At 46.0% G+C, this 23,660-nt stretch overlaps 10 protein-coding genes across 10 annotated transcripts; 5 read left to right on the plus strand and 5 right to left on the minus strand.

Annotated features, from left to right (window-relative positions):
* Positions 1 to 1,226: 1,226 nt before the first annotated feature.
* On the plus strand, positions 1,227 to 1,505 carry N7479_005945 (uncharacterized protein; the record flags this gene model as incomplete). Its single annotated transcript, XM_057253641.1, has 1 exon — positions 1,227 to 1,505. One exon carries the CDS (start codon positions 1,227 to 1,229, stop codon positions 1,503 to 1,505), a length of 279 nt encoding a protein of 92 aa, XP_057107503.1.
* An 858-nt stretch (positions 1,506 to 2,363) lies between these two features.
* N7479_005946 (NAD(P)-dependent oxidoreductase) lies at positions 2,364 to 3,533 on the minus strand (the record flags this gene model as incomplete). The annotated part of the gene is made up of 5 exons (XM_057253642.1): positions 2,364 to 2,545; positions 2,606 to 2,785; positions 2,851 to 2,975; positions 3,033 to 3,105; positions 3,185 to 3,533. 5 exons carry the CDS (start codon positions 3,531 to 3,533, stop codon positions 2,364 to 2,366), a joined length of 909 nt encoding a protein of 302 aa, XP_057107504.1.
* A 1,041-nt stretch (positions 3,534 to 4,574) lies between these two features.
* On the plus strand, positions 4,575 to 5,068 carry N7479_005947 (cytochrome P450; the record flags this gene model as incomplete). The annotated part of the gene is made up of 2 exons (XM_057253643.1): positions 4,575 to 4,866; positions 4,971 to 5,068. The coding sequence occupies 2 exons, from the start codon at positions 4,575 to 4,577 to the stop codon at positions 5,066 to 5,068; spliced, it is 390 nt and encodes a 129-aa protein (XP_057107505.1).
* An 818-nt stretch (positions 5,069 to 5,886) lies between these two features.
* N7479_005948 (uncharacterized protein) lies at positions 5,887 to 7,083 on the plus strand (the record flags this gene model as incomplete). The annotated part of the gene is made up of 1 exon (XM_057253644.1): positions 5,887 to 7,083. One exon carries the CDS (start codon positions 5,887 to 5,889, stop codon positions 7,081 to 7,083), a length of 1,197 nt encoding a protein of 398 aa, XP_057107506.1.
* Positions 7,084 to 8,392: 1,309 nt separating this feature from the next.
* On the minus strand, positions 8,393 to 10,205 carry N7479_005949 (carboxylesterase/lipase family protein; the record flags this gene model as incomplete). The annotated part of the gene is made up of 4 exons (XM_057253645.1): positions 8,393 to 8,657; positions 8,716 to 8,766; positions 8,819 to 9,323; positions 9,380 to 10,205. The coding sequence occupies 4 exons, from the start codon at positions 10,203 to 10,205 to the stop codon at positions 8,393 to 8,395; spliced, it is 1,647 nt and encodes a 548-aa protein (XP_057107507.1).
* Positions 10,206 to 12,045: 1,840 nt separating this feature from the next.
* On the plus strand, positions 12,046 to 12,585 carry N7479_005950 (uncharacterized protein; the record flags this gene model as incomplete). Its single annotated transcript, XM_057253646.1, has 1 exon — positions 12,046 to 12,585. One exon carries the CDS (start codon positions 12,046 to 12,048, stop codon positions 12,583 to 12,585), a length of 540 nt encoding a protein of 179 aa, XP_057107508.1.
* A 1,146-nt stretch (positions 12,586 to 13,731) lies between these two features.
* Positions 13,732 to 14,702, minus strand: N7479_005951 (uncharacterized protein; the record flags this gene model as incomplete). Its single annotated transcript, XM_057253647.1, has 3 exons — positions 13,732 to 14,036; positions 14,109 to 14,182; positions 14,392 to 14,702. 3 exons carry the CDS (start codon positions 14,700 to 14,702, stop codon positions 13,732 to 13,734), a joined length of 690 nt encoding a protein of 229 aa, XP_057107509.1.
* A 318-nt stretch (positions 14,703 to 15,020) lies between these two features.
* Positions 15,021 to 16,150, minus strand: N7479_005952 (uncharacterized protein; the record flags this gene model as incomplete). The annotated part of the gene is given in 3 exon segments (XM_057253648.1): positions 15,021 to 15,548; positions 15,679 to 15,979; positions 15,993 to 16,150. The coding sequence occupies 3 exon segments, from the start codon at positions 16,148 to 16,150 to the stop codon at positions 15,021 to 15,023; spliced, it is 987 nt and encodes a 328-aa protein (XP_057107510.1).
* Positions 16,151 to 19,479: 3,329 nt separating this feature from the next.
* On the plus strand, positions 19,480 to 19,827 carry N7479_005953 (uncharacterized protein; the record flags this gene model as incomplete). The annotated part of the gene is made up of 1 exon (XM_057253649.1): positions 19,480 to 19,827. One exon carries the CDS (start codon positions 19,480 to 19,482, stop codon positions 19,825 to 19,827), a length of 348 nt encoding a protein of 115 aa, XP_057107511.1.
* A 1,175-nt stretch (positions 19,828 to 21,002) lies between these two features.
* N7479_005954 (uncharacterized protein) lies at positions 21,003 to 22,085 on the minus strand (the record flags this gene model as incomplete). Its single annotated transcript, XM_057253650.1, has 1 exon — positions 21,003 to 22,085. One exon carries the CDS (start codon positions 22,083 to 22,085, stop codon positions 21,003 to 21,005), a length of 1,083 nt encoding a protein of 360 aa, XP_057107512.1.
* Between the last annotated feature and the right edge of the window lie 1,575 nt (positions 22,086 to 23,660).

Below are 23,660 nucleotides of genomic sequence, written 5' to 3' on the forward strand. Positions count from 1 at the left end.
TACAGGTAGCGTTGACCAAAAGTTGCAGATATTTGCAGGCTAACCACAGGCATTGATGAATGCCGGGAGGGAGATATTATTTGCTGGCTCCGTCAGATAGACAACGTACTATGCTGCTGGTACCATGCATAAGATCGATAGATACATTTGCGCGATTTATTTGGGTTACACATATAATATATAGTGCCTGGAGAGCCCTGAGGAAGTACTTTGTATCTGAGCACCGGTAAAAGTATACTCGTTTGGCATTCGAGATTGATCCTTCCATTTTCTGGAAAACTTCAGTGTATAGGATCTATTTCGGGTTGCTCTTCTGCAAATTTGTAGGCTCGAAATCGGGGACTTGATACTAGGCAACCCATCTCTCCTACAAATGCACCTATACATACCGGATTTTCCCGTTTGTGTGAGCTGATATGTACCTTTAGTTAAAATACTTATACGGAATTTCATTCTGTATTCCCAATTTCGAAATTCGATACCTTTGATAAAGTTGCCTAAATATTTGGCTTTCTCCAGCTCCTGGATATTTTCACTGGACTTAGACATGATGCAAATAAATCCGGAACTCTTCGATAGCCAAAGGGAAAAAAATGGGAGTGTTGAACGTGAGACAATGAGATCATAATTTCGTTCCCGTCTCTGTCGGAGATATTTCGGAACCTGGGATACCTGGACAGACTTGGAAGCTTCCATCTGACGTCGTAGAATCATGTTCCACGCAGTTGAAACAAAGCAGGCCAATAAGCAAGCATGGTAGATCGAATCTCGCGAAGTGCAGTCCATAACTTGTGTCGGCCCCGCATTTTGGAGACAAGGCGGACGACCGACTACCAACAAGTTATGCAATTCATTTTCAAACGGAGGAAAGTAGATTTTGCCCCGCTTTTCACTCTGTTTCCCTCTATGTGCTCACGAAGATTAGGGTGACGGGAGCACCTCCCTGGACCCGACTCGGTCTAATGCTATTTAATGAGTCCTAGGGTAGCCTCGAGGGGACTATTCAGCCGACTCTTGCCAAAGAGAAAGAAAGAAAGGGATAGTCATTTCCGAGTCCTTCATTGATGATGGCTTCTCCAACCAACAACATAGCGGTCAATATCCCCGACGTAAGAATACTAAATCTAGTTTCCTCCCCGGTCCATAGTTGGCCCTTGAATTTTTGTTAACTTTCAGTGCAGCCAGAACATCTCCCAGACAAGGTAGGAGGCCCGCAAACCACTGGCATGGATGGACGCACCTTTGAATACCAATACCCTACCGGTCCACAATATCGCATCAGCTTTAGCCAAAAGCTCGTGTACTTTACAGTCCCTGAGCTTCTAGATGGCACCACAATCATTGCAGTCCCCTATCAGCAACGGGAGCTCCGCCCGAACCTGTTCCTGGTCCACTGGGTGTGCCCCGGACGAACAGGACATGCTGCTCTCGCTTTTGATCTGGAGCAGAAGCTGGTGAATTGTGCGGCGTTGATGCCAGTTGGCTTGTATGAATTGTTCGACTAGGCTACGTTTAATGAGATTTATGAGAATGGTGAATCCGCAATATATTTGCTATGAGTGAAAGCTGGAAATTGGGGACACTTGTGTGCGGAGGGGCAGTTACAACGCTTGAGGCAGCTTTTTATGCTAGCAAATGAACAAGTCAGAATACAATATTCTCTGTATATCAACATTTGAATCAGCTTCGATGCCTTATGATGTTATTCCAGTTGGCCTCTGTTTCCGCAACTACGTTAGTGCGTACTGGCCACTAACATAGCACTATCCCACAAGAAAGAGAAATTAAAGCTCATTTACAATTCTTAACTGGAAAAATAAATTATGTGTGTTTAACATAAAAGGGGTTTGCTTTAATATAGGCAGTATAATCTAGAGCTGTCTGAGAAGGGCAAGTAGGTTAAAAATCCACTGTCGTAGAGTGCCGTGTATATACATGAACTATCTTCATATATTGTGACGATTGAGGCAGCTCTGGACGTTGGATTTGGCAAAGGTGAGAATGTGATCAAAGATGATGGAATCCGCTTACTTACTTATTAGGGGCATAACTATATCAGAAGCATCCGCTGTCAGATAGGTTTTTCTTCTTTCCCCTCCCCTTCTCTAGATTAGTTATCTTTGTTTGAATGCACAAGGTATTCTTCCTCCCTTGACCTTCTTCTTGGCACGTAACTATATATTAAGAAGTTTTATGAGGGACCAAGAGAGAAGTAGAATGGTTTACAAAAACAGACAATGAAACAATTGTGAAGCCCGTTGAATAAACCGCAGATGAATTCAGCCAGAACCATATTGATTTCAAAGGAAACATCGGACCCTGCCCGCCAGACTCAACTCCTCGAACGAGTGCAGTGAGTTATTCTACCATGCCTTCAATCCGATTGGTCCCGTACAAGTCCAATGTTTATAATGTAACTGGTTATTCTCAACTTCATCCACTATGGCAACAGCTAGGTCCTCATTATAGATACCATTGTGAATGGCGGGCTCAGCAGAGCCGGCGTAGTTGTCCACATACACTTCGTACTTCCCGGTTCGGATTCCTATCGCAAGAGCTGCGTCAGCCTGAATATCATCTTCAAGTGTCTAACCACCGGCCATACCCTTGTCGCGCAGTTGCCAGGGTGGCGAGAGAAAGCTCCATTTAATATCGCGAACGCCTTCCCACATGTTGAGTGCCGCTCGAGAGCAATAGATCAGCCCAATCATGACCGGATCGGTCAAGGTTTTCTTCGCACTGTGCATGATAACATTTGCAAACGGTCTGAGCAGCCAAGGGAACCCTGATTGGAACGCATTCGTTATCCGCCATACTCCCCAGATTGGGTGATTCGGTGATGAGACTTACAGTTTGGTTGCTCGCGATTGTTTCTCGCCCACTTGAAAAGTTTGATGAAGATTCCCAGCCCCCGCTGGTTACGGTCAATCATCCGAGCGGACATGTAATCCAGATGGGCGTCAGGCCAGGGATACCTAGAATGATTAGCATCGTTGACCATTCGAGTAATGCGATGCTCATGACGCGCGCACCAATGTTGGAATGCAAAATCCTTATCATCGCAGAGCTGCACCCCATTCTTGTAATACAGGGAGCCCGCGCCACCTGGTTATCAGTTGCAGTCAATATCACTTTCACACCTCCCCTCCCCCGAAGCACATTTGGTGAGATTGAGCATGCTCACCAATGATAATGAATGGACCGCGATAAGTCGATCTGATCACAGCCATTTTGATATTACCATGACCTTCCACTCCAAGCCGGTAGACATCTTTCATATCAGTCAGGGGGGGCCCGAATGCAGAGATTACCGCATTAAAGCCGCCGTCAGAAAGAATGCTGCTGAGACTCTTGATATCACTGAAGTCACATGCAATCGAGCTGAACTGTTCTGGTGTCGCTTTCGGCCAGACTTTGGGAGGCGAGCGGGATATTCCCACGACATGATGTCCTCTGGATAATAACTCATCGACGACACATTGTCCACATTGGCCTTTGGGGCCGAGAACCGCCACACGAAGACTATTGGACATCTTTTGGCGGTTTGGATCGACGTAAAAGAGCACAGGTATTAACCAAGATAACTACCACATCCGTTCAAAAGATAATTTGGGCACAAGCGGAACTGGTCTTTATCAATCAATAGATAGGAACACACGTACGGCGGCTCCTAGTAGTAATTGAATATGGCAGAGGATCCACCCTACCCTTGCGTATGTGAATAGCCCTCGCAAAAACGCGAAACTTGGTGCGATATACAGGGCAAGGTAGGCAAGCCTGTCTCCTAGGGAGTTGGTCAAATAGTGTATATGAGAAAGAAGACATACACAAGAGCGATGTGGGGCCGCTATAGGTACAACCTTGGAAGTTTGTCCCTCATTGGAACTGGGATTCCCCTCATCCCCCAACGTTATACCCCAACGTTATATATTGTCAGAAATACGGCATGCAATACTGGGTGAAAACAGGTGAATCAAGTGACAACGGCATGTCGTACAAAAAGTGAATTTACAATTAGTCAGCATTCCGCACAAATTGGTCAAAACGCGGATTTATATCATGTTTTATTAGGTTACATACATTGGATCACCTTACCATACCTTGCTTCACTGCATATTTTCATATATCTGAGGTCGTATCCCGTCCCGCCTCCAGAGTTCCCCGCTGAGCTCTTGCCGGTAGAGTCTAGCGGACCCACACTATAGTGTGGGGTAGATCCTTACCTATGACAGTGCCTTCACAGAGAGTCCGGGGTCTAGGGTCTGTCTCAATGGTGAAGCATTATTCAAAAAACGAGACGTGTCGGAACAGTGGTGGCGGGGCCGATATACAACGGGTCTTCATCCTCACTGGCTGCTTTCTATCTGGGATTTTCCTCCTCTCGGTATCCGCAAAATTTCTCTTTGAGGGCATAGCTTAAAATCCAGCTAAGCTATTGCGCCTCAAAAATGACAGTCTCGCTGGCTTCTGTTTGGAAGCCATATAAGAGCCTACCTCCGGCGTCCAACGCCCTGGTTATGCTCCGATCTTCATCTCATCACATAACACTCTCGACTAAAGCACTGTAAGGAATCATGGCATTCTACGAGGTGTTACTGTCCTCCCAAAATATTCTGGGTTTGGAAATACCCAGGATTATTGCCGGCTTGAGTTTTTTACTCGCTGCAATCCTCGCCGTCAGGCTCGTGCGTCGCATCTACCGAGTATGTTGGAACCCTCTCAAAAACTTTAAAGGTCTCCCAGAGGCCGCGGTCTCGGAGGACTGGCTATACAGGACTACTGAATTCGGCACTGCTGAGCAGGTCTTTGAGGCTCTCCACCGCAAGTACAGTAGGTGTCCCGTGGATGCGGACCAGTATCCTCTTTGTAAGTGAGCTAACGCCTGCTCAGATGAAAGACACAAAAGCCCTTCGCATCGGACTGAAGGAGCTACATATCACTGATATTGAGCTTTATAAGGTGATTTATAGTCAGACGAAGGCATATCCCAAGTATTCTCCCTTCTATGATGGGTTCAACACTCCCCACAGCCGGTGGAAGTATGGGACTTGAGGAATCCGAGGATTGACGATGTCCACTCTATGAGCAAAAGTCCTGCGACAACCGGTTTTTACCTGGACCCATCAAATATATATAACCACATTGAACTATATGCTTCTGTACTACTAAGGGAGTAAATATGTATAAATTTCATATTAAAATGTAGAGAAATACCTAAATAACTAAATGCAGTTAACGCGTAGTGCATTGTGTGGTCCTGGGATTCACTGCGATAATGGAATAGCGATCATAGTATGATTAAACATTGAGAGCATGAACCCCCCAATTGCATGGTAGCTACCGTATTCTGATCAGCCGTGGGTAACGAACTTGGTATGAGAGAAATGGCAAATGAACGAAGTAGGTGGCAGAGGAAATTTTTATTACTACTACTTTGTATAGCGGATTAAATGAACCACTGGCATTCGTCATACACGTTTTCATTATGAAAGGGAATTACTGTACTTTTGATTTGCTGCATCGGGCGCACGATATTTCAGAACTTCATGCAACATTAAATTAATCTGCCGCTGCCCTCTGATTTCGGAATTAAATTCGCCAAGAAGCCGGAAGGATGCAGGATGGCTGTCAGATAGTGAATAACGGCAGGTATTTCGGCCAATCATCCTCGGTTTACAGAAAGATGCCGGAAAATTCTGCTTCAATTGCTCTAAATTATGCACGTACATTTTAGGGAGTCTTCGTCCGCCGATTTATATACTATAAAAGCGCCTTCCCCTAAGTCGTGATCGTTGTACGTTCAAGCACAGCCCAGACACGTCCTATTTTGTCCACAGTCAAATCCCGGAGAGTATGATGTTCTACTCCAAGAGCATAGTCACCGCAATGACCATTGCATTTGGTGCAATGATCCAGGAAGGGCATGCCGCACTCAGCATCAGCCCTGTTGCGGATCTGCCACAACCGACTTTAGTCGACTTTGGTGACTACGGCGTCGCAGGAGGTCTTTATCGCCCATCAGTGAATAGTAGCAAGTCTCGTATTGCAGTCTACGTGATGCACGCAGAAAGCGACTACATGGCATTCTCCGCATGCCAAGAGCTCCCGCGCCGAGGATTCGTCACATTCTGCGCCAACAATGCAGCTGACAAGAGTGGAGTGATGTCGACCATGTCTTTCGAAAACGAACTCTTCCACGCCGAACTTGGCATGCAGTACCTGCGTAACCTGACCGAAATTGACAAGGTCGTCCTTTTCGGCCACAGCGGCGGCGGCGGTCTAATGTCCACATTCCAAAATGTCGCAGAGAACGGTGTTCCTGCTTGCCAGGGACCGGAAAAGCTGTACAACTGTACCAGTGCAGTGGCAAATCTGCATCCCGCCGATGGAATCATGCTGATGGACGCCAACTATGGCCTTGCAACAATGCCCTTCCTCAGCTTGAACCCTGCCCTCGACGGGATCACTGGTACTAAGGTTAATCAGAGTCTCGATCTCTTCAACCCTGCCAATGGATTCATCAATGGCAACAGCTCAAGATATACAACCGAATTCAAGAAGGCGTACCAGAAGGCCGCGGTTGCTCGAAACGACTACATTATCAAATACGCACAGGAACGTCTGACAGCCCTTGAGGCGAACAACGGAAGCTTCATCGATGATGAGCCTCTTTACATCACTGATTCTGCATACGGCGTCATGAACAACAAGTTCTTCCCTCAGGATACTCGATACATCGCCCACACCTCCAAGCCTTGGCCCCTCCTTCACAAAGATGGCTCAATCACAACGCGCATCGTCGAATCAGTGCGTGTTCCAGTGAACTTCGAAAGTTACGCCAATCAATACATCCAGGGAGCTCTCAAAACAACAGTCCGGAGATATCTCTCAACTTATGCCGTCCGTGTGACGTCCGACTTTGACATTACGCCCACCGGCTTCCATGGAATTAACCACGCCTCAGCGCAATTCTCGCCGTCGGAGTCTGTCAAAGGGAGTTCATGTTCCTTTGTTGACTATGGGTATGACTGGTCATTGGGAATATTTGAACGCAGAGAATATTTATATCAATGCCCCGGGTAACGACAAGGCTATTGTCTTTGTTGAAGGAGCTGATCACAAGATTTGGACGTGCGCTGAGTGCGAGTCCTATCCGGGCCAGTATGGAGACACGACGAAGACTACGTACGACTACATTGAACAGTGGTTGGCGAAGCCAGAGCGTTTCCTCCAATAATTGAAGCATGGCTTTGCTTCCTATTATCTTATTTCTTCACATAAGAATATGAAAGCAGCTTGCAATTGAAAGCAGCTTGCAATAGACTAGGCGTAGACACGTCGTACATAGCAACATTGAACATTGTCCCTTTTTGTGACCCCACATTAGAACAGCTTAGTCCCCTGTAAGCCCCATCAGTACATCGAGGATACCTGTTCGGGAAGCCAAGAGTAATTTATACATAAATGTGCCCATGTGTACATAACCAGGTCTTGGCAGACTAATTTCATGAGAACAAACCCTGCATACATTTTTCCTCAAACCAGGACGTTACGCTATGCAAATTATTGAAATTGGATTGGCTACTCACGTTTCCATTGCTTATCTTTGTATTTTGTATTTGAGACCGACATCAAACACTGAGATATTGAAATACGCGTTGTATCAAAGCCCTGGGAGATCTGCACCCGAAAAAGGTAACTAAGTCCGAAGTGGATTGGTGCGGATTTCCAATTCGACAAGCAGTACTCCGTACCACGGAGTAAAGATCAGCAATCAATCAGTGGTCCAGTGGTTTTTCTCGGCTTTGATTGCTCTTTGAGGATCTGATCCTAGACTCGAAACAAAAATATTCGAATTTCGAGCGATAAACGTGAAAGAAAAACCAGAGAATACCGGGTGAATCCTCTACCGAGGGCTCGGGCTTTTCCGTGACGAAGATCTGCAAGGCCCAAAAGGCCCGAAGCCCTAGCTGATCCGCACCAGTAGCATTTCACCCCTGTGCAGGTCGTATGTTGTACGCGTCTTGGGCGTTGCCTCGCCAGGATATTATGTTGTATGGAAATGAAAACTCTTCGGTTGTCAGGGTCTCTCGGGTTTCCCAAGTACAGCTGGCTGATGCCTGTCCAAGTTTTGTCTTTTGTGGATGATGTTAATAATATGTACTTTATAACATAACTGAAGCACAAGTGAGACACAAGCGAAGCACATGCAGAATTGGCATAATGAAACTTGGATCTGGCAGACGAAAGTGCCTGCTATGTGCAAGCACAGAAATATATGCGTGTATATACCTCATAGTAATCTATATTCTCCAGTACAAAATAGAACAGAGCGGACCTGGGCTACAGATCACCCAGAGTTGGACGGTCATCTGAGCGATGAGAAACTTAATTACCATGCTGACTGTCTAGCAAGCCACTTCTCCAGGAACGCAATGCGCTTGTTGTCCATAGTAAGGGGGCCCATTCCCCACTGGTCTCCTAGCCACATAGTCTGCTCATGCTTCTTGGAGGGGTTCCATTGAGCCTGGCCGTCGCCATTGGGATTGCCATTTCGGATGAAATTGGCCCAGTAGTTCGCCATCTTCGTCTGCACGTTGTAATCTTCGTCGTTCCATGTCGCATTGTCGTATGAGCTATAGGGCAGGTTGTTGAAGCTGCGTTGTGATTAGTTGCTGTTGATCGAGTGTACGTTCCGTTATGCCAATAACTCACGTATACCAAAGTTCACTTCCGTGGTAAGCACCGTTTGATCGTTTTTCGGCACTGTAAGAGTGTCAGCCAAGAGTAGCTTCCGAACTGATTAGGACAAACTCACGGCCAGTGATTGAAGTAGTAAGTATAGACATTTTCCTTCGCGCCACCAGCAGCCCAGTCTAGGGCCCAGGTCCAGGTTCCGATTCGACCTAGATCTCTCCAGAACTCATTGCCACTTGCCGAGGCCTGGGTGGTATTTTCACCGGGATACAAGGAGAAAAATTCATCCGCAAGGTCACCGAAAAGAATGCTGAAAAGTTCCTGGTATTCGGAGGCAGAGTAGGTGAGAGTCGGGGTAGATCCAGACTCATCTGCGTTGTTGCCAGTCAGGATAGGAATATCGGCATGGGAATTGCTGCTCAAAGCGCCAAAATAGGTGTCTGTGAAAACATAGCCATCGAGGTTGGGACGCCACATAGGTGGCTCCATGAACGCATCGGGGAAGCTCTCAAACACAGTACCCTCCCAGATAATGTCGTTCAGCATATCGTATTCAAGAAGGCTTTCCATAGAAACGTTTCGGAGTTCAGCAATTGAGCTTACTCCCATGGTTTTCAACAAACTGACTATATATTGATATTAGGATGTATTGTTGTGGCAATTTGATCCCATCTCTACTTACCTCCATGTGCCTCCGCAGCCTCTTTGGCCCTGTACGAAGTGGCCACAGTACCAGTCATCGGATCGTGGGGTCCGCGTGCACCGCTCTCCGAGATAACTCCAGCAGCGAGGCCAGCAACCAAAGGACTCCACATAGCGTCGAGGGCACTAGCCGAGCCAGCGGATTGTCCGCCAACTGTAATCTGACCAGGGTTACCACCAAACTTGGCGATGTTCTCCTTAACCCAATGCAAAGCGGCTTGTTGATCCAAGATACCGTAGTTGCCTGAGCTGTTAGTGCCTGATTCAGCAGTCAGGTCGGGGTGAGCGAGGAATCCAAAGGGTCCGAGACGGTAGTTGATAGTAACCACGATAATATCTTTCTGCGCTAGACCGGTACCGTCGTAGGTCTTGACATCAGCAGAACCACCCGAAAAGCGTCCACCGTAGATCCAGAAGAAAACAGGCAGATTTTTCGATGCCATGTTGGTTTGGTCCTTGTATGCTGGGGTCCAGATGTTGAGGGTAAGACAATCTTCGCTAGTTGTGTTCTTGCCGCTAGAGAAGATACCAGCGCCGCTGATTGTTTGCGCACATTGCGGGCCAAACTCAGTGGCATTCAGCTCACCCCAGTAGCTTGGACCACCTACTTTCGTCCAGCGATTGGCGCCGGTGGGCGGCTGGGCATACGGAATTCCCTTGTAAACGAAAGCTTTGTCACCCCCAGCAAAAGGGGAGAGACCGCCATTGATGGTACCGTAGTGAGTATCAATGACTGGGGGGATTAGGGCAGATGCGAGTGGTGAGCCACAAGCTGCCGCAATGGCGACGGTGGGGAGTAGCTTCATGACGGGCCCGAAGAAATTCCTCCAAGACAGGAAAGTGAAAGGGATAGTAGATTGAGGGAAGAGTGATGAGTGTGATTTCTCATGCAGGAAGATCAGCGCTGCTTTTAAAGGTAAATGCATAGTTGCGTTGTAACTGGTGGTACTTTATACGTGAGTACAGATGATCCCCCCTCAAACCTTCCTTGTCAGAAAGGAAGGGTGATTGATAATCGTGCCAAGCCTACTAATACTGCTTTTTGGTGGGCTTGCTAGACTTCTAGTTATGTACATATGTTGGCCGCGTATGTGTGCTTGTGGAGTTATTTTGGTAGTAATTTTGGCTGGCTTTTCACATGTTTTCTTGGATCTTATTTTGTTTGGATCATATATGTGGTGAAACGGCTTAAAATGTGCAAAACAACTTTTCCATGTACAACATATGTACTATCTAGTAGTTACTCGAATCAAACCCGCGCATCCACGGTGAATATTCAGGAGTTAGGGCAACATCGAAAGCCTTCGGGTGTTAGTGTGGGGCTGTCTATCGATTCTGATCTCGGGGACGGAACTGAGGCGTAAGCCATGACGCCATTAGTACCGTGTTATCTCCGAGGGCATGCCGTGAGGGGGGAAGACATTTGTTCCATTGCATTGCTTTGGCAACTCTTTTGTATTGGCCATAGAAAAGGCTTGAGCTATTTTTAGAAAGGGGGGATTTCCCAATTGTTCAATCTGAAGGATGAAGATCACCCACTTGGTGGAGTCGACTGCCATCATTTTATGTCCAATCACTAACAATAGCCACCATGGGAGAAAATAATGACAATTTCAGTGCCATCCCTGTTCTACAACTGCTTGAATTATTCCTCCAATGGAGAATTGATAGATAGGGTCGGAGTATTTATGTGGGTCCTCCACATTCGGCATAGTACTTCACTACTTTGTATTCCAATGTATAAAGAAGCTTGCGATTAGTTATATGATAGATAAGATCCTCGATATAGACCTGCATGGTTGTTTGGTTTGTTTTTGCTCTCTCTCCTCTCCAGTTTGGATGGTCTCATCGAAGGAACGGCTTTTGTCCTCTTTAGAATTAGATCTACTTTGTGGCAAATATATAGTATAATATACATCTCGATATACAGGTAAACTTCGTCAAAAAGTCTGGAAACAGTTGGTTTACAAGGTTTTTCAATGCGAGGATAGTAGGGGTTACAGCCGTATATTTAAAATTATTCAAAGAGAGACCCCAAAGAAGGTTGAGATAGCCTCGAAAAAGACCGATGGAATTTTGAAAATATATAATTTAGAATAGTCTAGGAATGGGAGGCAAATCACTCGATATTTATTGGAAAACTATCACTCCTTAATGCAGGCAAGGTATGTACGCTAGATATGAATATCGATATATTAAAAGAACTACGTAACTGAAAAACTTGTGGTCAGTTCGTTGAAGCGACTAGTATAATCATGGTTCCATGCTTTTGCCAGCTTTAAAGTAAGGAGACCCTCAAATATAGAAGAAGAATCTCGGAAAGGTTATCAGCCTCTGTATTTACTCTTGGGAGTGATCCTAACTCGGTGTTTGGCCTCGAGTTCTTGCTTCAGCTGGATGAAGCGCCTGCATAGTCAGTCAGAATCCTTTTAGGTCGGCGGAGCCGATCCGGCCCACTTGGGTAGGCTACCATGGCTCTGGAATCCATATTAGGCGACGGCTGGCTAGTGACAGAAGCAGAATATACATATGCTATTCCCCTATATCAAAACCTCAATCCCAGATTCCTCTTTTTAACAAATTTCTATTTCCTCCCTGATAAAAAATCCGACAAGACATACAAGAATCGTTGAATAATCTCTGAAAATGTCCGAACTACCTTTTACGCCCCAAGAATCGGAGGCATTGTCATACTGCGAGGATCACCCTCCACAATACGAATCCAACGAGCCAAGCCAAGATATACTCACCTCTATTATTGAGAGCGAGTATACACGCCGGATACAACTCCAACGGCTAGACAATATGGCGAATGACATTCTCAGGGTTGCAGACAAAGCGACCGCCGAAACGGATTACCCTCTGCTTGTGGAGGTGACTCTAGAGATGAGTCGCTTATACACAGATGGAGCGCAGGCCTGTACAGAGTTAGCAAATATGTACAAGGAACGCACTGTTCAAAACACCGATATCTATACCGCTATGTCAAGACTCACTGTTGATGAGTTCAACCGGACCTATTCTTCTTTGAGGCGGGATCCAATCCAGCAGATGCGACACGAGCCGGCTCAGGAGGATACGGACCGCGACGACACCTGCGATGGAGACGCTTTAGGGACGGGAGGAAACGAGCGAGCTGCAGATTGCACGTGCGACTCGTCGCGCTCTTCTGATCGGTTGTTTTAGCTTTCGGCAAAGGTGGATAAGATTAGTGATAAACTTGACCAAAGTCTTCAATGCCATGATGCGGCCAATGTTTCGAAGGTGACTTACGATACTCCCGCAAAGCCAGGCAGGAACCTTTGGAAGAAAATTTTGAAGCATTGACCTCAGCCTTAATGGCAAAGTGTAATGAGGGTCTGTGAAGCGATCAAGATACGCCCAGGCTGTTGAATATTGGTGTTATCTTTCTTTATGCCTGTTTGGGTATCACATTGATCTCTGTGGTTGGTTCCAACATTCGATTCTCTAGCAGTGTAGATAGCCCCCTTTGTCTTGCACTTCATATGAGACTTTCCAGAATGCCTTATCTTCATAGTACACCTCTAGGTTTCGTCTCTCTTGGTACCAACTTGAACGATACATGTGGATGTATATGCTTGGTGGATGGGTTGTTTCTGTGTGCTTGATTTGGATTTCCAATACGATCTTATTCCTTATTCCAAACACTTCTTCCATCCGACAAAATAGGAGACTTTGAAGTGCAATGCTCAATACTTCAAATATTTTTTTTGAAATCTATCATGATGGTAGATTAATCAAAGGTTATCACAGGACCTAATTCTAGTGGACAAAGGGTTTACAGTGAATAGCGAAACTCATGTCTAGGAGGAAAGTCAAGGTGCCCCAAGGCGCCAACAATAGTATAAATCGAGACACGGTCACCTCCAAAAGGGGCCAGTCAACTAAAAGAAAAAGACGAGACAAAAAGCAACAACAAACCAAAAGTACAGATAAAAACCCCCGCATCCTCTCACCTCCACCTCACATCTTCACCCAGTTTTCTTCCTTCATCTCACCTCACTGAGGGTCTCGGAGAGAAGCAAAAACGGCCAAAAAGCCCCAGAGGAACGCTAAAAAAAACTTCCCCTCCCTATCCCTTGTATATGTAGTACTTCCGTTTTCATTCAGCTCACCTCACTCAGGTTCTCGGAGAGAAGAAAACGGTCAAAACAACCGAGGAACGCCATCGACTCAACACCACAAACAACATCCACTTCCCGTGCCCTATATGTATGGTATCTCCGTTTTCATTCAGCTCACCTCGCTAAGGTTTTCGGAGTGAAGAAAACGGGCAGAACAACCGAGGAACGCCGTGGACCAAACGCCCCTTCATGCCATCAGGGAAGCCCCCAGGACATCGCTAAGGATGTAGGACTCCTTGGTGGCCTGGGCACTATGGCGCAAGGTGTTTCTCACGCTGGAGGGTGTAGCCGGGTCCCGCGAGTTGAACTTCGGGGAGATAGCGGGATCGGAAGCGGGGGAGGCGGTGATGGGAGGCGGAGAGCCTGATATTATAAATCCCGGGGGCACCGGGACAAACTCAACGTCACTCCGGGTTAACCTCTCAGGGGAGGGCGGGAGGGTATCGTGGTAGGCCGGCTCCACCAAAATGCGGAGGCGGGAATGAGATTTGCCTTCAATATTAACCACCATTGTCAGCATTTACTACGAGGGTATAGGGGCAATTATGAGACTCTTGAACTTACCTGCCCGTCTATCCCGGAGCCACTCTGCGGTGAGTGCGGCTTGGGGGCTCAAGGGGGCCACGAAGTCGTCAATGCTATGCACGAGATGTTAGCTAGTTTGTAGGAAGACTATCCAGAGGGTCATCCAGAGGAGCATCCAGGGGAGCATCCAGAGGAGCATCCAGAGGAGCATCCAGAGGAGCATCCAGAGGAGCATCCAGAGGAGCATCCAGAGGAGCATCCAGAGGAGCATCCAGAGGAGCACCCAGAGAAGGTTCTACAGGGATAACGGTCTTTAACTTACATGGTCTCCTCTCTCTTCTCCCTCTCCTCGCTCTTATTGGGCTTATCACCCTTCTTATTCCTCCAAAAGAGGAAGTACAGTGCGCTCATGACGCCGACCGCCAGGAGAGCGCCCACCACGAGGAGGATCAGGGCCCAGAGGCCCTCCGGCAACTTTGACAAGTTTTCAATCGCGGTCGGGGGGCTGGCGGGGGCGGCAGAGGGAGCAGGCGAGGGAGGTGCAGAGGGAGGTGCAGAGGGTCCATACACAACAGTATCGAAGAAAGTGGTGGTAATTGTCGCCATAATCAGAGTAGTATTTGTGTAGGCCATGATGAGAATATGTGAATGTTTTGAGAAAACAACTGGAGCCCTGGGGGGAAACACGATCTACCCTCTACCCAGCAGGTTCGTTCCTACCGATTCTGTACTATTTACGTCGTGACTACGTCTGTAGCTTCCTGTTTGATCAAAGTGGCTCTTCCCTCAAATTGCAATGCTTAATCATACTCATCCGAAACAACCTTGAAGTCACCATTTCCCGAAAGCATTGTGAATGTTTGGATGCATTAAACGGTGGCTGCTTTCCCAAGACGGAAATTACGAGGATTCCACTCGTTCAAATTTCCGTACTCGCTCTTTGAAACCCGGTCAAAGATCTTTAAGCAAGTCCATAGTCAATGCATGCCTGCCAGCTTCATTGAGTGTTTGCAATCTTCCTTTCACCTTATCAACCTTGGCGATCGCATCGCCATCCACTTTATCGACCATAAACTTCAGCAGCAAAGCCAGGATTCCTTTGGCCTCTAGGAGAGCTTCAAGGATCGATCGCTCCATTTGGATGTTCTCCAGGTCATTTGACCATTCAACATCCTGGAACATTTCCCCGAAAATGGCGGCTTTCTCATCGGTGTCGAAGAAGGCTGTGAATTTATCCCTGTTTCTGATCATATACCCTTTACTTTTGATCGCTTTTATTGCTCTTTGGGCTCGATCCATATCCCATTTGTCGTCCTTTGAAAATCCATGGTAGATATGCACCTTGGAAGGATCGAAGATGGATATGATCTGCTTTTTGCTTTCGGCAATCTCCTCGAGAGGCTCCATCACTGTGATGTACATGTCGAGGGTCTTGATATCATTGTTCATTTCAAATGAAAGAATGTCTGCGATAGATTTCTGTTAAGGTTTACCAGTTAGCATAAGTTCTAGCTCAGGATATATTGGCCTCCCTTTTGACGCTCTAGAGGATAGTTCCATCCAAATTTCCCGGTACACACAAATCAATGGAAGCAGGGAATAGACTAACCTTTTCCTTATACGCCTCCTTGATTCTCTCCAGCGATGGACCGGATATATCTATTCTCGAGGCGCTGACAGCTTGCTTTTTTGCCAAGCTTTCTGCCATGCTCGCGCCCTCATGATCGTACATTCCCGACTGAACCAGCAGATAGACCACAATATCCTTGGCGACGCTAGTAGCAACGGCCTTGACAGCTTCAGCTGAGGGCTCCTTTTCATCTGTGTCAGGCTTGTAGGCTTCTTCGATGAAACTCTTCATCGCCTTGAAAAGCTCCACCTTGCGATGGTGGTACGCATCCTCGAGCTTCCTGTTCAAAAGACTTTTCCAATGCAGTCCAGTCTCCCCATTCGCCCGGTTGCCAGAAGTTTTCCTTGGGGATTGACCCAGGTGCTCTGATTTCAGCTTCGCGAGCTGCAGCGGTCTCGGCATGATTGGCCCATGCCTCAGACTTGTCTGAATGAAGATTAAATTTGCCCATTTCAACGGAGGGTGATGACGTGAAGTAAACTTGAAGATTAATAAGAATGATTGATGCGATTGCGACCAACTTCCAAGTCCAACATGGGGCTTTTTATAACTTACGCCAAGATGTATGTGATAGGTGGTGGATCGACAATTGTAGCTGAGTTTATACATCTCATCACAACAGCGGTGAGATGTATCAACAGGCAAGCCCAAATTTAAGTTTCATTCCGTTCTCTCCCGTCTCGATCTGCCTGCCCTCTTGGCCCGATCTTGTAGGCTTGTTTTGCCAAGATAGACTATTCCAGATCGGGTCGAAAGATCTATCGACTAACAATAATACTGATGTAAATCTGCGAGGTACTATTTCTTCAACATGCAATGTGCTCTGCCACGACAGCTTGGGTGAGAAGTCACACTAATGCTCACATGCCACCCACTTTGAATACAGTATTATTTCAAATACAATCACCGAATTATATCCAGAAAAAGCAAGTAGGTGCAGATACATTGGCGTGCCTTCTCGCTCGGGCTGTCGTGGCAGGATAGTGGGGTAGGATGCTCTAGGTACCCCTACTATCTTTGTATCGATGATGAAAATTCCAGAATCGATCAGTCTATCACTCACTTAGGAGCATGGGTCAGTGTAGTGCTAGTCTTCCAATGAGAATTCAACACGTACCAGGAGTCACAATCAGCTGAGCCATCAGCTATGGGATTATCTGTAAGATCAGTGCATACGAGCTGAATATCGCTACTTCAGATCTATTCAGCTCGGTTAATATCCTTTTGAAGATGAGGAAGAATCACAAGCTGAAGAAGGTTCAATATGTCGATCTGCTGAATTTTCGACTCACGAGGGCAAAATTGCCTATCATAACGCCTCATGTCGCCCAATCATTAAATTTCATCAAGTGCATGATGCACAATCTATTCCCATCAACACGGGAACTGCATATCATAGCCCCGATTTGGAGTAAGAAGTTTGATATTGGCGTGGGTTCCCTGGGAGAGTGACACATCCACAACTCTTAGTGTGGGGAGCAATGACAATGTCAGGATGATCCCTGCTCTACAACTCCTTCTTCAATGCATGGGGTTGGAATATCACGCACGTGGGTCCTCCCCTCCCTATTCAGAAGAATAATTTACCGCTCTGGATCATGCCCTCCATATACGGAGTGTCGCTGGGGATCTTATTTAGTCATTCTCTCCCCTATCAGGCTTCGGTGGTTTCATCAAAAGTAGTATTTTCCAGAAATCAAACACCGTTGACATACACAGCCTCTCTGGGTGTAGTGACCGATATCACTCACTCATCCCTAAGTGCTGTGTATATTGTTAATTTTCAGTGCAGGGGAAATAGCCAGGAGACAAACTACATGGCAAAATAATAAAAACATCATGTCTTCTATCATGATCCTATATTGGCGTATAATATCCTGACAGTATTCTTCACTAAAGTCTGGTATTGGTGTTGATAATTCTGAAATTTCTGCCTCTGCATTTGCATAATAATATAGGAAAACCCAAGGATGGGAAAAACCAATATCAAGGCTTTCTTAAATCCATAGTAATACCCATGACAAAATATCTTTCAACCTCCAGTTTTACATAACTGGTGCTCTTGGTGAACACATGTGGTAGTCAAAGAAACAGTTTTAACGCAGTACACATAGAAACGGGTTTAGCTCCTCAAGACATATTCAGCGCTAAAGGTGTGACAAAGCAGTAGCTCTTCAGGCAGTAGCTCTTCAGGCTGAAGTCGAACTCAACATTCCCGCCAATGATACCCAGAAAATGCCTCGCAAGCATCTTTGAAATGTTTGATGTTATCACCAGATGGATCACAATATGTTTCTGCCCTGTGAGAGCAGTAGCAAGTGTCTGACTTAATCAAGTCACAAATGCATTTCGTATGCACCCAGTCGTCATCCGTACTGCCTGAACCAACACATCGATACGCATTATTACCGCATGCTGAAGTGATTGCTGCAAAGACAAAAACCAGAAGAATTGGTAAGTATCTCATGATAGATCGAGACGGAATGTTTGGATATGTGTGATAATTAAGATAATGGATGATGATACAGAGTACCAGCAGGCATAACGAACTTTTCTTGTTGGAAACACATGCCAATTAATAGTAAGTCTCTCTTCCTCGATGATTATCACATGGATTATAGCTCTCAGATTGACATCATTTATGACCTAACTGTGAAGATATTTACACTGATGAATTCTAGTCTAGACAATTTATCGTTTTGTGTTTACATGTCACCTACTGCTATAGGGTCTCGACTAAAACAGTGGGGTTCTCTACTCGCCACCCTTAGAGCTAAAATACGTCATCCTACCTAAGTATGGGGTAACCTTAAATCTCGGAAGCTTCACGGTATTCCATAACGGCCACTCCCGAGGTCCACCCGCCACCTTGTATAATTATACCTGGTCAACTGCAGGCTATCCCGTGTTCTAACTGATTCTACCCTAAATTGGGGTACAAAATAACAAACAAGTTTGTGTGTATAATTCCGCTGATCTAGCGGGTTGATGCCGCCAAGACCCTCTTTTTTGTCAAATTGGGTTTTCTACATGTGGGTCTGACCCAAAATATATCGCGCGAAATTCTGACCACTTCCATCCGATGTTTGGTCAACAGCACCTTTTGCTAGTCCATTCCTTGCCCTATAGACCCCCAGTCCACAAAGTTAACTTTGTCCCCATGCCACAGAATGTTGGTTGAATACAGAAGCAGTGTATACATGGATAGTCATTATGTTGTCGATTGAACCTAATTCCAAGAGTGCTTGACAAGTTCGAGTTTTCCATAATTTGGTTTGATATCATACTGCAAAGCACAATTTGAAGAACGATGTCATTTTTGTCAACTCGATCCATATGTTCGCCGTTGGACCAGAGTTTGCAATGAATGGTGTTAGCTATCATAATCTGTCATATTAAATGGAGAATGCGCGACTTTATACTCAATCACAGCTGGTTATAAGCCACAAAATTTAGATCTTCTTATCGGCCAAACGCAAACAGAAGCAGTCTGGCGTATATGCTAGTCATACTTCGACGCAATTACCTCACTACTAGTCGAATTGGATCTGGATCTACAGCAATTACAGAAGCTATTCATTACGAATAGTGTACCACAATTCTATAAAAGGTCATCATGCTACAGTCGACGGGCGACTTTATTATTATAATCTCATAGATGTTACTCTATCCAACCTAATCCTTCTAACCAGAGCCATATTTTTGATATACCACCCACATCCATCTAGTTCTGGTGCCAATCCAACCATCACCTCTGACTTAAATTCCAGCGCCAAAGCCATGAAGCTCGCAAACGCATCTTTAGCGCTCTTGCTCAGTCAGCTGTCAGCCGCCTACTTGTGTGATGGCACGAAATTTACTGTCAACTGGGTGGTAGGCAGCTCTGGCAATCCCTCGGAGTACATGACGCAGGAAACAGGCATCAGTGAATATGCAGTTGAAACACTCGGCCCTTGGTATATGCTCAAATTCAAGACTAAGGATGGTACAAGTGGAATGGGGAAATCTTACACTTTCTGGACCGCGGACGGTGACTCTAGAAGCAACATGATTCTCGTTGATGGTTGGCACAACGAGATGTACTCTTCCACAAGTCCCAACATCAAGCAAGTTAAATGTACAGATTAGTCGCGTGGGGTTTAACGTATTGGATGAAACAAAATGATTACCTTGATGGCTGGTACAATGAGATGGATGTAGCGAAAAGTCCCCAAGTTTTGAATCAAGTCAAATACAAATTAGTTGCGTCTCAACTTTAATACTACACAAATTGGATTTTTACTGTTTTCACAATCCGGCCATGATATAATGCGATTTTACGACGCATATGAACTACCCGATTCCTCGCGCAGCCGCAGACATACTTTCGTTTATTTCCTTTAGTTACTGAGACAGCCACACCGGAACAATTAACTGGGGTTCAAGTGAGCGTTCTCTACATAGATGAATATGAGGCCAAAGCCTATAGAGGAGCATTAGTCATGGATAAGATCGCGCGTATGAAAGATGAGATGGAAAGGTATACATGGTTCCAATGCCTTTTTCAGGGTACTGGACTGATCAATGGTAGCGCTGGGGTTATCATTTGGTATGTCTTTTGAGGCCAACGAAAGTCATGACCGAGGGACGGAAGCATGGTCTCTCATACCTATGAAAAAAGACCCCGATTCTCTATAAACGCGTCATTCAGTGGAAGATAGTTGTTTTCAAATCGAGTTGCAGCATGATTTAGCCTAGACATACGTGCACAGTGTCAAGTTTATGGTTTTTTTTATTCGGATATCACCTTAGGCGATACGTCCCTAGCTTAGTGGAAACACCAACGAGAAGTTGAGGACAAGGAAAGATGCGTATATAATGACCATATTCTTATCAGTATCAATCAACTTGATCAAAAAATTTGTATCCTCAAGGTTCCTAGTTGTTTAACATGAATGGAAAAACGGATTGTGATCATCGGACTGCCTGATTCTTTTCAGACGGGCTCGATAGCATCAGGTAGCTGTGGTAATTTCATTCTCTGGGTGTTATATCCACTGAAAGGCGCAGGATCTGTAAGTCCTAGTCAAAAGTGCGCTTCCCAGCAAATAGCAGCTCCACCTAGATCAGCTACTGCTTCCTACAATACCCCTGATACAACTGTCTATCCAAGAGGGGGGCTTGTTCTTTTCTGCTATCAGAATTCCAATCTACTTATGCATTTATGCTGAAAAAAACAGAAAGTTGATTGGTTCGTATGTAGTTCGTTTAACAATAATATATATCAAAGCCGTCATGTCATATAAGAAAGGTTTCATACCCATTCACTGTTTCCAATCACTTCTACATGTTGGGCATGTGGAAGCATGATCTGTTTCCAGCCATTGGTCGATGCATTGTTTGTGGAAGTTGACTCCACAGCGTGTCTTGCACCAAACCAATTCTTCAAGTTGTTCATCATCATCATCCTTATCATCATCATCATCATTGTGTTGATCATTATCATCATTGTCATCGCCACCACTGTTCTCGCTCTCCTCTTGTTCCTCCCGGTCCTCATCTTGCGGGCAATGCAAGTTGCGCAAACAGATACCACATTCTCCTTCAATCTTACGGCGATTGACCTGGGATATTTCATCCCGGCTGGCTGTGGTACCAGTGCTGCTGGCGACGTGAGCCACAGTTGGTGTGCTTACTGGTCTTGTCATATTTGGTGTGTCCACTGGTCTTGGGATCGAAATAGAAACATCGCTTGTTTGAAGACTGGCTTGGGCTTGAACTGGAGGAGGTGTAGTGATTGCTGACTGATTGGTAGAAGATTGTGTCAATTCTCTTCTCACTGTTTCGTTGACACGGTTTACTGGAGGATTTCTGCTCGGTGCCCTTCCCATGCTGCTAGAATTGACAACTGCGCTCATGGCTCTACCCTCGTGATGAGGAGACATTGTAGTAACTGGTCGGCCAGATTGAGCGAGCTTAAAGCGCCTGAGTTCTTCCTCGGCATCGCGAAGTTTTTGGCGAAGAACGACAATCATGTCATCCATATTCGCCTCAGCGGGCGCCGAGATCATTCTGGATGGTGTTCTCACTGGCCGTCTATATGGCATCGAAACAACCTGCGAATCGAGATATGTACGGACTTGTCTTTTCCAACGACGGGCGAGATCAGATGCTTGGTTCTGGTGGAACCTTGTGCATAAAACATGAGGAGCTAAATCCTCTAGCAATGTATCAATGTTCCGACCGGTGCAAAGGTCTTTGGTACCATCGCTGAGAAGAATCATTGCCGACCTACGACCGCGTGCATTTGTACGGGCATGACAACGACGGCCCTGCGAAGGAGCGTAACCGGCACACCAAGGCTCGTTCTCAGGTTCGAGTTTGATGATCTCGCATAAAGGAGTCATGGGCGAAGTTGCAAAATGGGAATATCGAGAAGTCATCATGAGCTTTTGGAATTCTTGGGATTTAGAGGCAATAGATCGGAATATACATTTGGGTATGAAGGGTTTCTGTTCGACTACTTTATACCCTCTGAAGCATAATTATTTATATCAATTATCTCAGGCTCCGCGTTCAGCCTTGGAAGGATTCCATTAGTTACGGCAGGGTTGTTCTGCCACAATGACGTGGCACAGCACCCAGAATAGAAATTAAACGGCGCTAAAGGATTGAATGAGAGATGCCTGAGGACAGATACCTAACAGGACAGGCTGTTCTGCCACAATAGCGTGGCGCAGCGCTCATAATATAAATTAAACATCACCAAGAGATTGAATAATGAGAGTTGCCTGACGACCGATACCAGTGAGCCTTAACCTATAGGGCATGGTAGAGAGCTATCTCGGGGCTGTGTTTGCGTCGGGATGAAAAGAGGGGTTATCACACCTCTTTTAGCTCTCGGCGGCTTTTGATAGGCTCCAAACGACGGATAGATACAACTTGTGACATGCCCAGTGACGCTAAATTAAGTACGGAGTACACCATACTCTTTTCATCACTGGCTAGGAATATAGTTCCGTAACTGCTAGGGGAAGCAGATGGGAATGCCCGGTCGTCTCACCCTCTCGCCCGGTCTATAGCACACCTATGTCTTTTTATCCACTGCTCATCTCAGCTTCGACTCTTTAGAATGTTTCTACCATTTCAAGTACGTATGACAACCATGGCCATCCGCTCAGTTAAGTCGCACGCGAGTGAGGTAGTGGTGGGGTGACCACCAGTGAATTGATTGTATTCAATTGTATGTCCGTATTCACCCGTTGTTTTTGATCCTATCGGAAAATGCAAACTTGGTACTCAGAACGAATCCATGTTGTGCCTACATGCTCCAGGGACTAGAACTGTGGCTGGCGCCACATTCAATGTATTTAAGAATATGGAGGCGTTGTAGGCACTACAAGGGCTGGGGGACTCGCATCCCATGACTCGGACACAGAATATGTTCAGCCAATGCGACGATGGCCAATCACTTCGGTAAGCATTTCCCGGCATCTTTGATGACAGCCTCGTGGTTCGAGAGATTCCTCCGACATTTTGAATCAACCACAAAATCCCTCCTATCGATAATCGACTGTGCCTGTTCATCGAACTCGCTTAACACAGACAGCTTTTTTGAAAAAAAAAACTATATACGTATGATACAAAGATAGCTCAATAATCACCATTGTGTTGAGTACGACTCCGATGAGCTCACTTCAGGGCCCTCGGGTATCGAGTCACATTCCGAGTCAGAGTCGACTTCGAATAAAAGACCATGGAATTCGCGGCAAACCTGAGCGACGACCACCCCCCCCCCCCCTAATTCCAGATTGCGACATGGTTTTGAGAACTTCAGCAGCGGTGAGCATCAGTTTGGATGCCACCTGGCCAGGCTATTTCTTAGCCATATTCGCCGCACGGTCCAAATTGCTAGCAGCAAGGAAGATATACCCAACCATCAAGGGAAATTGGCTCTCTTTCTCGATGCAGCCTGTGCCGAA

Source organism: Penicillium vulpinum (genome assembly GCF_028829585.1).
Source record: "Penicillium vulpinum strain IBT 29486 chromosome Unknown utg000003l_segment0_segment0, whole genome shotgun sequence".
Lineage (NCBI taxonomy): Eukaryota > Fungi > Ascomycota > Eurotiomycetes > Eurotiales > Aspergillaceae > Penicillium > Penicillium vulpinum.